General features: G+C 37.9%; 1 protein-coding gene across 1 annotated transcript in view; it reads left to right on the top strand.

The window, feature by feature from the left end:
• Positions 1-11,148, top strand: part of RIT2 (Ras like without CAAX 2) — a gene marked incomplete at both ends in the record, with an annotated part of 196,019 nt that extends 184,871 nt beyond the window's left edge. The window contains one exon of the mRNA XM_082075228.1: positions 10,921-11,148. Within this exon, the coding sequence (XP_081931354.1) occupies positions 10,921-11,148 (228 nt within the window). The remainder of the gene's footprint in view (positions 1-10,920) is intronic.
• Between the last annotated feature and the right edge of the window lie 2,040 nt (positions 11,149-13,188).

The raw sequence follows: 13,188 nt of genomic DNA, 5'->3' as shown, positions 1-13,188 counted from the left end.
CCCCTTCATATATGGTTCTTCAGACTCAATATTTTATTATGCATTGTCTACTTTGGCATATCACATCACATGATGGAGCTCAGTGGTTGCTCCTTATGCACCTGCCATTACTCTTTAGAGTTCTTATGTCATGAGTCTCTCTCTTTCAATGTTTCTGTGACCAAGAAAAGACCCTTTGCTCACCCATGAACCCTCCTTTCAGCAGATGAGAAATAAGCTGAAAAGGAAGACTCCAGTGAAACTCTCATTATTTTTTTCAGTCAATTCATATTCTGCAAAAGTGTAAAATTTTGCCTCAACTAATATTGATGTGGGGAAGATCAATATAATTACTTTGATGAAGATACTATGCAAGTATTTCCCTTAATAAGATTGTTTGACAAACCTTCCCAATAAACTTCAACATTACGAAACCCTCAAAAGGAGCTACATGTTCCAGAGGAAAACAAACAAACAAACAAACAAACAAAACACAAACAAAACCCCAAACCAAAACAAACAAAAAACAAAACAAAACAAAAACAAACAAAAAAAAACCCCTCCCATTTCCATCAAGTAACTTTTTCTATGAAAAGGAACTCAAGCAGAAAGGTGAAACATTCTGTAAGTTGTGCATAAAGTACTTTGATACCTCATACATTTGCAACACTTGCTTAGTTCAACAAATGGCTTCTGAAAAAAAAAATATTACATTATTCCATTGCAGTTCAAATCTCTGTAAATCCATTATAAATTCTTCCTTTGCCTCCCTTCTGTCAAATACTCACTTCGGCAGCCTGGACTGTATCTCTGAATCTCAAAAGATGACAATCACACATAGATGGAGGGAGAAGAAAGAGATTTGATGCAATTTTCTCTTTGCTGCCAGGAACCTGGTAGGGTAGTGCTCTGTGTTTGCCTGCAAGCTGTGTCTGGTAGTGAGTTTAGATGTGAAAACTGTACTCCAGAATATATGTGCATTGTGCTCCATACATTGTGAAGCAATATGTGATGTTAGGACACAAAATACTATTTATTGCATTTGGAACAGATATTTTTTGTGACTTTTCTATTCTAGTGTTGGAAGCTCATATTCAGCTTGAGTGCAAAGGGAACTTTCAGAGCTTAATTCCAGCAGTCTAAAAACAATCCATTTAACTGAACACGAGTTTTGGATACCTTATATTGAATGATTATTTCAGTTGTGTGAATCACCGATATTTTTGCTTGTTTATGTGGGTTTTTTTTACTTCATTTACAGTTCTCCTTTGTGACTACATGTACAAACACACACAAATAAGTGTATAGTTGTTTCAATCTCTTTCTTGTCTTCTATTTAGCTCTCCAGATTTCTTTCTGGTCTCCTTCAAATTTCTTGTATCACATTTCCCAATCTCCAGCATAAAACTGTGGAAAATAGGACACTGAAAGCAGCATCCTGCTCTGCCCTTCTCACTGACACCTGCTCTGTTTTCTTATCTTCTTATGTCAGCAGAGTGTTTTAAGGACAAAATATTGTTGTCAGAGGCTGTGTTACTCCCATCTTCAAAGTAATATAATGACAGAGATATTTGCATAGACTGCCAGCTATTAGGTGTATTTACTCGGTACTGAATCTGCTTAGTGCCTGAGTCTTAATGAAGAACTGAATTCAAGTGATTAGCAGAATTTCAATGTCTAACACATGAATGGAAACAGCCTGCCCCAGTCCATGGGTAGATAAAAAATTGGAGGCTGCTCTATTGAACTGACAGTTAACTTGTTGTCAAAAAAAAATAGAAATCACTTGCACTGTTAAAATAAGAGTTCATCATTACTAACTTTTTATTTGCTTTAAAAACCAAAACGAAACAAACAAACAAACAGAAAACCTAAAATGTACCTTTGCAACTTCTTTCATGCAGAATTCTTTCAGTAACTATCTGTTGTTAGCAGATAATTGATTTTTTTGTTGTTGCTTGCAAAAAATTGGAAATATTTTAATTTCCTGTGAACTTAAAACTGCAATTCCAGGTGTTTTGTTTGTTTTTTGTTTTTTGGTTTTTTTTTCCCCCTACAAAACCTGGTGTCTTCCTGTGAAAGTTCCAAGTTGAATGGATGTAGAAACTTCTACTTTTTGCAACCATTTTATGGCCATCAAGGTCTTCAGCTGAGCATTGCAATCAAAGTACCTTTAAAGATGATGGACAATTTAGAAAATTGTCAGATCTCTGAAAAATGCTTTGAGCAATTGATCTGCACTTGTTCATCATGAAGACTGATGCTAAGGATTTAACACTTCCACATTCTCTTCAAATTAGTCCCAGAACTATTGCTGACTGATGCAAGATCATGTGGCTTTGAGTATTCAATTCAGTCAGATCCCGAGGCCATCTCTCTAGAAATATTTCCTGGTATAAAGATACTGTAACCCACTCATCAGTCTTGCTTTTGACAAGACAAAGCCAACAATCTGTAGTATAGAACAACTTTGGAGTCTAATCTGCAGACATCACCCCAATTCCTTAGCGCTTTTTATGTGAGATGAGATGTTGATTTAATTATTTAGCATTGCATCTGTGAAATAGTGAAGTGACATTATCACAAGTTGGAAAAAAAAGACCTAGGAGCCTCTTGTGTTTCATTTGCTTTGCAACTAGGCAACTCTGTAGATAATGTTTCTCTCTACTCAAAACATTTGCCCAAAGCAGGAATGAAATTACCTGGAAGCATAGCTTTTGTGTTACAAAGATACTGAGGATTCAAAGTGAGTAAAAAGAAAATCCAAAGTTGAGAAAAAGACCAGACTGAAATCAGTGTAAGGCAGTAATCTCCATCACAAAAGATACTAAAAATCTCCAGAAAGTGTTCAAGTATGAATTAGCATTCGATCCAAATTTTTTCATATGAAAAAGAGTGAGACAAACGCATTTAATGAAATAGCAACTGATAGCTTAACGTTTTCATGTAAGAGTATAGCAATGACCTAGCAGAAAAAATGTAGCCTAACAATGATCAGCAGTGAAGAGTGTAAGAATAAGTGTTCAGTGACGCTTCATCAGATTACTTTATCAGTTCTCAATAATTTGGACTTCCCTTGGATTGAGTGAGAGTACGATTCTTACTAGCTCAAAGAGGGAATTTAAGCTGTGTTTCACATCCTGAATTAGTGACTAACCAGATAAGAAATGCTTAATTTGAGACAGATGAATGTCTCTGGTTTTGTCTAGACATTTAATTTTTTGAAAGACTAATATCCAGTTTTTCTTTAAAAAATAAGCAAATTAACTTTATAATTCCACAGTCTTCATACTCTGCCTCTTGAAAATAAGCCACGAAGCTCATCACAGAAGCTCCTGGCAGTCTTAGTATTTTCTGCATTGTTAAAGCCTCGTTTTCCTTCCTGACCAAATGCAAAGGTGAGGTTAGAGGGGAAAGGAAAGAATACCTAAGCCTCTGTTATGCAGGTACGTACAGAAGTTGGAAAAGCTCAGGATGTGAGATGCATAGTACTGTGTGATGAGCTATTTCTAGACCAACCAGTCTGTCAGGGCATAAATTCACACAGCTAGAACGCATCTTCTCTTCTGCTAATCCTGTCTACAGTCATAGCCATTCATGCTAGGTCCCATTTTGGTCACCAATAATTCTTAAGTGTGAAACCAGTAAAAAGTATCACAGAGTGGCAAGGCAGGAAGGAAAACAGGAAAAACTCTTGTAACACACCTTCTGTCAAGTAACTCTGGGACAGAGAAAGAGGAACAGAACTAATTGAAATACCCTTACACCAATGATTAATTGAATGGCAGCTTTTATCTCATCTAGCCTTGTAATCTAGAAAGCTGGCAAAGCTGAGCCTGCAGAACTGTCTGCCATGAAGTTGAAGTGGGTTTCGTTCAACTAATTACTTCTGAAGACTTCCAAACGGATTTAAGAGTAATGATGTTGACATGAAATTCTCCTCTCACATTTCTGCAGCATGTTACTCATTTGCTTCTCAGACTGCTGAAAATAGGTGTCTGCTTCCCCAGGGACTAAGGAGAAAAATAAGGTGCACATGTTTGATTGGATGAAAAATGCTATTTTGTGTCAGCAGAAACTAGTTCTGAATTCTAATGGAATTTTCACCAAATCAAATTGGTAACTGAAGTGTATACATTTGCAAATAGGATTATACATATAGGTTAATATGCTTATGTTTGCAGAAGAAAAAGTTTCAACATTATATTTTTTAAATCATAATTCACTTTAAAATTCATTTAAAATTCTGAAACAAAACAGAATGTTTGGTTGAGGGTGATGGAAACTGCAGAGTTTAACACTGAGGATTTTTGTTTTACTTTTGCACTTTGTATGCATTTGTTTAAACCTGAAACAGAGTCGTATTGAATGTCTGGCCACAAAAAGGAAACAGTGGTTACTCACAAAGCCTTCAGCCTGAATTGATTTCCACTTGATCTTGTTTTTTCCCCCTCGTTTCAGGCATGTCATTGCTCAGTGATAGGAATAAGATAGGCAGTTTATAAATGTAAATATTTGAAGCAAGAGAATAAGGGTAAAAGGGCATGAAACATTTTTTCCTTCTTTTTAAAGAATATTCCATGAAAAATATTATGTGAACAAATAACAACAGTGCTCCTTGTCTTAAAAAGACAGAAAGATTGATTTTTCTGTTTTATCTGGTTCTGCTCAGGTTTTCAACCCCAGCCACTGCTGTAATATCCAAGTATTTGAGCTTTGACCTGAACAATAGCATTTCACACTTGGAAAGCTCCTCATACTAGCCTGTGGAAAGTCTCTACCACCATGCCTGTTGATACAACACTTGTCCAAGGAAAAAATGAATAACTGTCAAAGTGACATAGGTATAATAGATTTGCTTTTGGGTTAGTGGCTTGGGTTGCACGTTTGTCAAAAATAGAATCAAATGTTTACAGTGAAAGCCTTCGGCTCTAGGAAAGGCAGGTGGCAATATAGGAACACTCAGCTCAGGCTTCACTGGACTCAGTCCTATATATCAAAATATAGAGCTTGTTTTTGTCCAAATTACTGGGTAGGTCCTTGATGCTTATCAGTACTGGTTGGCCAGGAGCCACCTGGTTTCATCTGGGTACCTTAGACACAGAGTGGTGAACTAAGGCTACTGAAAATTGATCAGTCCTGATTGTCATTCAACACTAATGAGGAAATATCACAGGTGCTCTGTGGGAGTGCCTTCAGGATAAACTCCATGGTCAGTGCTGGGACTAAAAAAAAAAAATCTTTCATATCAGATAGGCAATAACAATTTTTTGCTTTTTATTGTGTGGGATAGCATTCACTTTCCAGATGCATATCATGGACTGTGATCGAAAGAGAACCTAGATTCTAGATTGCTTGCCTGTCTCTAAACGGATATCCAGATGCTAATACACAAACTGGCATCTGGTTCTTGTTTTGTGTAATGGTGTCTGTTTGGAAACAGAAAAAAGTCCGCCAGAGGTAAAGCAAAAGCACATGGATCTGTTCTAGACATCATTCAGAGTACTTGTGGCTGTTCCTACTCCTTTTCTCATTTACTGCAGTTGTCATTCGTGGATTATAACACTATTTGGGTTTAGCAAAAATTTGAAATTTATTGAGGTTGGTCACAAGATTAATATATGTTTTCTAATGACACTTAATTGACAGGTGATTCAGTGATTTAAAAGAATTCAATGAGATTTGTTATAGTCAATACAGTGACTTGATTAGAGATTTGATGATAGCAGAGTCACACTATACCTACAAAAGAGAGAAATCATATACACATATGCACACACATAGATATGGGGGTGAAACACATACATGCAGGGTTAAAAGTCATACACACACCAGGGAGCAGTATATAGATATAATATACATGTACGTATATCTATTACTAAAATTTCTCTCTCAAGTTTAGTGAATGACTCACTGTAATGTGACATTCTCAATGGGCAATTCACCAATTTTGTGAAATCAGCCCTGGCAGCATCCTGTCAGAGGGAGACTGTGATCACAGCCTACTGTGATCCAGGGAGCACAAAGGGTCTCACTTTAGGATTGCTACTTACAGGGTCACGAGATCATTGACTTTTGGCCAGTAGATTTCTACTCTAGTCAAAATTAGGATGAGGAAATTTCTGGTGCTTCCCAACATTTATTTATGTACAGAACTTTTCAGGTTGCAAGGTCCTCGTACCATCTTGCTCAGGCTATGATCCAAGTAGTAGGCGTGTTAGGTTGCCAGAAGTAACTGATCATTGCTACCTTTCTCTCACATAGAAGGTCATCTTTTCCATATGGTAGGAGCTCTGACAGCACAGAGGGATTGCCTTCACATCTCGACTCACTTCACTTGCATAATGGTAATTTTTCTCCAACATGCCTGTTTGACTGGGTACCCAGCTCCCAAGTGGCCCAGGGGAGGCTGAAAACACCACAGTGGTGCAAACAAGGCTGCTCAAGATGCTGATTCCTTCCCTATCTTCTTAAACTGTTGTTTTTTCAGCTCACATAAGTTATTGCCTATCAAAAACACAGAGCTTGATCAAAAACTACTGGAATTCCTCCTGTTATCCTCAGTGGGATTTAGATGAGCACTCTGTTCAGCAACATGTGTTCCCTTCTGTCTCTGATTAGTGATCAAGACCTCATGTCTTCAGTGAAAATATTCACAGAATAAGGTTTTTTGATGCATAATTATCACTCTCTTTCCCACTCTAAAGTTAATGAGGATTTCCAGGGTGGATGTCTTAACAAAAATTTAGGAGAGTCATTGTAAGTCTTCGTACTATACCTGCAGCCTTCAGACCTCTCCATGGCAACATGAAGGTCTCAATCACAGGGGAAAAGCTGGAAAATTCAGCTGAAGGAGAACAAATAGAACATGCTGTTGCAGGAATTAGATGCACTGGTGGAAACACATTACTTTCCTGCATGGAGACCACCACTAGCTCAACCAAGGTGATGCCGTTAACTCTACTAATACAATCTTCCAATGAAATCTACTTTGGGATGCTTCTGTTGCTGCCTAACCAAAGGAGAGACAGAGCTGAACACAAAATAATCTGATCTGTTTAGTTTCTTTGTACTTTCCTTTTCAGAATCAGACACTTTTATGTTCTGCCTATGGGGGCCAATGATTGCCAGTGCCTCCCCACCCACCATCCAGCCAGAGTGGCTTTGTGTTCTTCTTTTGGTCATGCAGGAGCTGACCTTAGCGGGAACTGGCTGTCTTAAAGATGGCAGCTCATCCATCATGGCTTTCACAGGCTGTCAGCATTACATTTAATCTCACTTGTAATTTTCCAGAGGAGGTTTGCAAAAGCCACAAACAGAATCTTAATACTGTAAAATGTGGTTTGTAGCCAGGGAATACTTCCTGTTTGTATGAAGTTGTGCTGCGTTCCAGCTGCCTTGAACTATCCAGGGAAGAAAAAATCTCAAATTCAGCCTACAGTCCACATGGTGTTTTAGCTGGTATATCTTCCCTCTCAACTCACATGTAACAAAACGTGCACTCAGAACCATTCAATTTGCAAGGAAAACATGAAAAGACTATTCTGCTGGGGCTCACACATCATATTCATAAAGCTTCATTGTCCATTCTGTGGATGTGTCATTCTGGGGGGGGTCTTGCTCTTTGGCAATACTGAGAGCTTCATGACCTGCTTCTGTAAGTCCTGACTCAGACAATTCCAGTTTTTAAAGTTTGAATCAAACTCAGGAAGCTTCAACCAGCTCTTAGATTTTCATTTTTCATTATCACTGTTACACCAGTCTTCCTACTTCATTCCCTTCTTTAGATTTACCAGCAAAGGAATGAGCTAAATTGGAATCAATATAACTAGAATTATACTCTGGAAAACAATGCCAAATTCAATCACAGAGGGTTACTCGAAAAATGAGATACAAAGCTCTGCTTCCTAGATATATATTCAATAGAATGACCTCTCTCCCTAACCTGTCAGTCTGTGTCAAGCTGACAGATCGTATCTTGCTCTGATAGAGGCCCCTGGAAGCTGTAATTTGTCAACAAGTCCCTGGGCTCTGCAGATTTGGGATGGATTTCTATGATATAGTTTCTATTCTGGCAATAAGATGGGAACAAGGTAAATCCCTGGAATTATGTGGGAGTCCTTGATGAGTGACCTCATCAAGGGCTTTATCCCTTGTTTCTCATTGCATAGGTGTCTAACCCCTTGACTGAATTATGAACTGAAATGAAGAATATCTATTTTTCCTCTAGACATCTCTCTATATTTACAGTTTCTTCAGCAAACAGATTAATTAAATTATTTTATTTTAATTGGTGCTGGAAGCGGTAGTGGTAATTATGACAACATTAGATTTCAGAGAAACCAGTTTTAAGCCTTGAAGCTTCAACTAAATGTCCTGAGATTGTTTTTGCCAGGTGTCCTCCTCATGCTGAATTAGTTCATAAAATTTTACTAGAGCAGTTAATCAGTTCCTTAGGGCAAGATTTAAGAAAAATATCATGCTTTGAAACAAACAATTACCATTAATAACTTCAATGTTGTCTCTGTAATTTGGCTGGAAACTCTGGAGTCTAAAACCAAACTTTACTGCTTTTTATGGAAATCCAGCCAAATTTGGCCATGTTACAAGCCTCTAGCCACATAGAGACTAGGAGGATGTTTTTCTGCACAATTTATTTCTCCTGAGTATTCTCCAGTTCTCTCTGCTCTTAGCAGTCTGGTTTCATTAAGTAGCATAGCATGTCTTCCCTGCAGTTGTTCTTCCTTGTGGGCGGGAAAAAAAATATAATTTTGATACTAGAAAAGACTAAAAAAAGAGAAAAAAAAAAAAGAGTGAAACAAAAGAGGAGTGGACAAAGGAAGGAAAAGGTAATTTTTAATACTTGAGAATTTATGGTTTTGTATCCTAATTAGATTTAACCTACCATTCTTTAACATGAGGATGTTTCAATTTATGTTCTTTTCTTTTTTTTTTTTTTTTTTTTGTCTTTTTGGCAATGAATGTATGAAATCTCCACTTAAACTACAGCTCTATGTAATCATTTGTTCAGAACTGCAGTGTCTCTAACAAAATAAAATTAAAAAACACCTCTACAGCTCAAGCAAGGCATAGCAAAGAAAAAAAGTGTTCATAATATCAAAAAAAGACCAAAATAGTCTTCTATGCAGACAATCAATTTCTCAATAGTGCCCAATAGACATGTTGAATCAGGTATTTTGCTTACACAGCTGCCCAGAGAAAAACAAGCACCATATTGCTACCCATCTCTGTTTGCCAGAGGTTGGCAATTATACCAGTTGGAAAGTGGTAACAATCTTTCATTTTGTCAGTGAGTATATGCAGGCTGGCACACAACCTACCTGCTTACCCTTACAGTATTCTTAATTATAGTAAGATGATACCTGTAGCACAGACAAATTATCCTACTAATGTTACAAAGTTTGCAACTCAATGCAAAAGTGATGGGGAAGAATTCCCTGCTCGGCATTAAGTGGGTATATATTTGGTGTAGATTTACCTCCAGGCTGGAATTAACTGATTTCCTGTTTCATTCAAAATCCTGTTCCTCTCTGTGTCCAGCTTTACACATAGATAGAAAAAAATGCATGGTGATATCATAACTTTGTCATAAAAGACACTTTTCTCATTGTAAGTTTGACAGGTTTTGGTTGTATCTTGGAACATCAGACTTCATTTACCTGGCAAACACAAATGGCACATTGATATATGAAGGTAGAAATAAGAAAAACAAAAACTGTAGTGATTGAGACTTTTAATAACTTAGTATCTACCCTTTCACAAGGCTGTCTGAAAGTACCTTTTTTTACCTTTTTATCCAGATGGCTAGAAAGTTACTTGCGTGAATAATGATATCTAAATACAAATGAAGACATTCATTAGAATTTGAATATACACCAAACATTTCATTCATATGTTTCTTTCATTCAGTTTTATGTTCAAATACAGAAAAGATAGAACTGTCTGGAAAGTTAATTTACTGGCTAGAAAGCTAACTTAAGATTTAGATGCTCAGAGGGTTTGCTCCTTGTTCTACTGCAGACTTGCTAATGCTACTGGATGAGCTCCCAAAGTGCAAAAAGTACTTAAGTGGTAGGCACTGGTACTCCTTATGGTAAACATTTAAACTCTATTTAAACCACACAATAATAAGCAGGTTAAGCACGCTTCCATTTAGCAGGCTGGCAGGTCAAATGCCAAGACATACCCAACATGGAAATTTTAGGAAGAAGATCCCTGTTTCAAAATTCAGGCAAATTCTAGCTTCATAGTGATTTCTCTCTGTACAGCTCCTCAAAATACAAAGACACATTTCCTCCATGTTCTCTCCATATTCTTCAGTAAACAAGTCCACTAGGGGAAGATGAGCTGAAAAACAAATATATTTTGGATCTTCACGCAGCTCAGACATAAGCTAAGTGATAGGATTACTAGCCAAAACACTTAAAGGCATGCTCAGAAATTAATATCGCTAAAAAATCTTCGAGTATGAAAGCTGGTGTGTTTAAGGAGTCAAGCTACCTCCAGGATTAGGTTAGCGCCAAACAGTGATTTTCTAGGACCTTATTTCTGTGTAAGTCCCTTTGGCCACCCATTCCAGCCTGTGGAATACAGATACTAGCACTATCAAACTATACAGGATTACTGTGCTAAAGAGAGAAAATGCCTGGGGGGAAAAAAAAAAAAAAATGTGCATCAAAATTAGGAAAATAAGATAAATGAGCACATTAATATTGTCAGGATGCTCTGTTCAAACATCTCATGGGTTCAATCTGATCCTTTCACTCTTGAATCTTCTTTGTGGGGTATTGTTAGAATATATTCCTGTAGAATTAAAAGTGGGCGATTTGCAATATCCAAAAAAGTCAGACTTTATTGTAATGTCCTCATGTTGATTCATGTTCTGTGCATTAGCTGACACTTGTGGACTTTTCCTTGTAGGTCTCGACAGAAGAAGGTATGAGCTTAGCCAGAGAATACTCCTGCTCCTTTTTTGAGACTTCAGCTGCCCTCCGCTTCTACATTGATGATGTCTTTCATGGACTAGTGAGGGAAATCCGAAGGAAAGAGTCCTCACTGCCTACAGTAGAGAAGAAAATGAAGAGGAAGGATAGTTTGTGGCAGAAACTGAAAGTATCCCTGAAGAAAAAAAAGGGAAATACAACCTGATGGCAATTCCCTGTGAGCCACCCATCAGGGGCTGACAACAGCAACCTGTAACAGTTCAAAAAGGCAGCAGTGACACAGAATCTTCCAGACCAGGTCTTGGTGTTCCTTCCCTTCAGTCCTCATGCAGAAGTGGCTCCTTGAAGGCCCAATTCACGGTTGCCCTGTGGCTCCTCTGTATTATAGATTAAGTCACTGAGCACACCCTCTCATCCCTTCTCTGCAAATCTGAGTGAAGAAAATACTGTATTTTTTGCCCTGTCATCCCTGGCCAGTCTTCAAATGCTATGAATTAAGCCAACATCCAAGGCAGAACTAGCATCCACCAGCTGTAGGACAAGGGATGCACTTATTGCCTCCTCTTTACATGCATGCATCATGTCAGCATCCCAGGATTGAATAACATTGATTTCAATGGACATTTGACTGCTAAAGGACTTTAGGATTTGCCTTTCATCTTTTCATTCACTTGTAGGCTTAGGGTTAGACTGTGCACAGCCCTCGTGTGTGCGTGTCTGTATGCAGATGTGTGTGTGTGAACCAGGCTTGAAGGGAATGCTAGGGGCTCCCAATTTTGACCTTGTAGAGCCCCGTCCTCATTGTGACCTTTCAACTTAACAGGAAGAGCTGGCAAGCACAGCACAGGTTATGCTCCAGCTGTCTGGAGGCTGCAAGGCTACAGCTCTGTGTCTTCTAGTCTCCTCACCAGGACTGGATAGCAGAGGTGTGGTGTCCTGCAGACATGTAGAGTATCAGAATCATAAACCGGTTTGGATTGGAAGGGACCTTTAAAAGTCATTTGATCCAAGCCTCCTGCAATGATCAGGTACATCCTCAAATAGACGAGGTTTCTCAGAGCCTGGCCTGGAATGTTTCCAGGGATGGGGCATCCACCACCTCTCTGGGCAATCTGTGCCAGTGTTTCACCATTGACCATGCCTTTGTGTCCTACCAAGGAGTGCACAAAGGTACTGTTTGTCTGATGCTTCCCAGAGCCCCTCCCAGAGCACTAAAGCTCTATTCCAGCATGTAAAAACACCTGCAATATAACGTTCAATCCTCGACTTACTAGAGAATTGCATCAGGTCATCTTTCACAGTCCTTGACCATCCAAGTGAATCGTTTGATCAAACTGTTGGACAGGTCTTTTAAATATTCCTTTTTAAAGCTGGTATGAAATTGAGTGCATTCTCATTGACTTCTTCTTTTTTTTCTCCAGACTTCTTTTACTATTGATTTATTTTTAAATTTTACAAATAAAACATGCATACATTTTGTCAAAAAAATAAAGATTGTGATTTACCTGAACCATTGCTTGTAGTCAGTGTCATTTATGTCTGTTCTGGAGGGAGAACTGATAAGATTAGAAAAAATATGCATGTTTTTCACTTTTTTTCTTTGACTATTTTGCAGGATTTCAATTAATTATAGTTTGGACAATCTGAGGGGCAGCTGATTGGTTTTGCTCAGTTAAATTTGAAGAGGTTATGGCTTTATAAAGAATGTGAATTCATTATGATCTGATTATTTTTATCCACTTTCCTATCCTCTCAATAAAATTCAGTGATATTTTTTGACTTGTCAAAAATTCCCCATCAAAAGTACTACTTTACTGTATTTAGTTAGATAATATATGGTTATATTTCTATTTTTGAAAGATTATTTCAGAGGAATACAAACACACACATATATTTAAGGTGAATATTCTCTTTCATGACTCCAACAGCTAAAGTCTGTATTTATACTACTGTAATTACTATTATTATTTTAGCCGTATTGCAATATAGATTTTAGGTCAAGCATCGTAGAGACAAAGAGATGTGCTTGTCCAAAGAGTTTATGAGCTAAGTGTTGGTGGAGGGACAACAGGAGCCTGCACTGAACAGATGGCAACAGTAAATAACAAGGGGAAACATCTGTGATTGTTCCAATACTGCACACTGCATAAAGGGGGATGAAGCCATCGTTCCACGCATGAGACCATAGAAATTGCTATCCTGAGAAACCTTCACCAGATGCCTAAGCTCTGAGTCAATTGAAAAA

The sequence above is a fragment of the Streptopelia decaocto genome (genome assembly GCF_964273445.1).
Source record: "Streptopelia decaocto genome assembly, chromosome: Z".
NCBI lineage: Eukaryota > Metazoa > Chordata > Aves > Columbiformes > Columbidae > Streptopelia > Streptopelia decaocto.
Note: the sequence above shows the minus strand (reverse complement) of the source record. Positions and strands in the feature narration are given on the sequence as shown.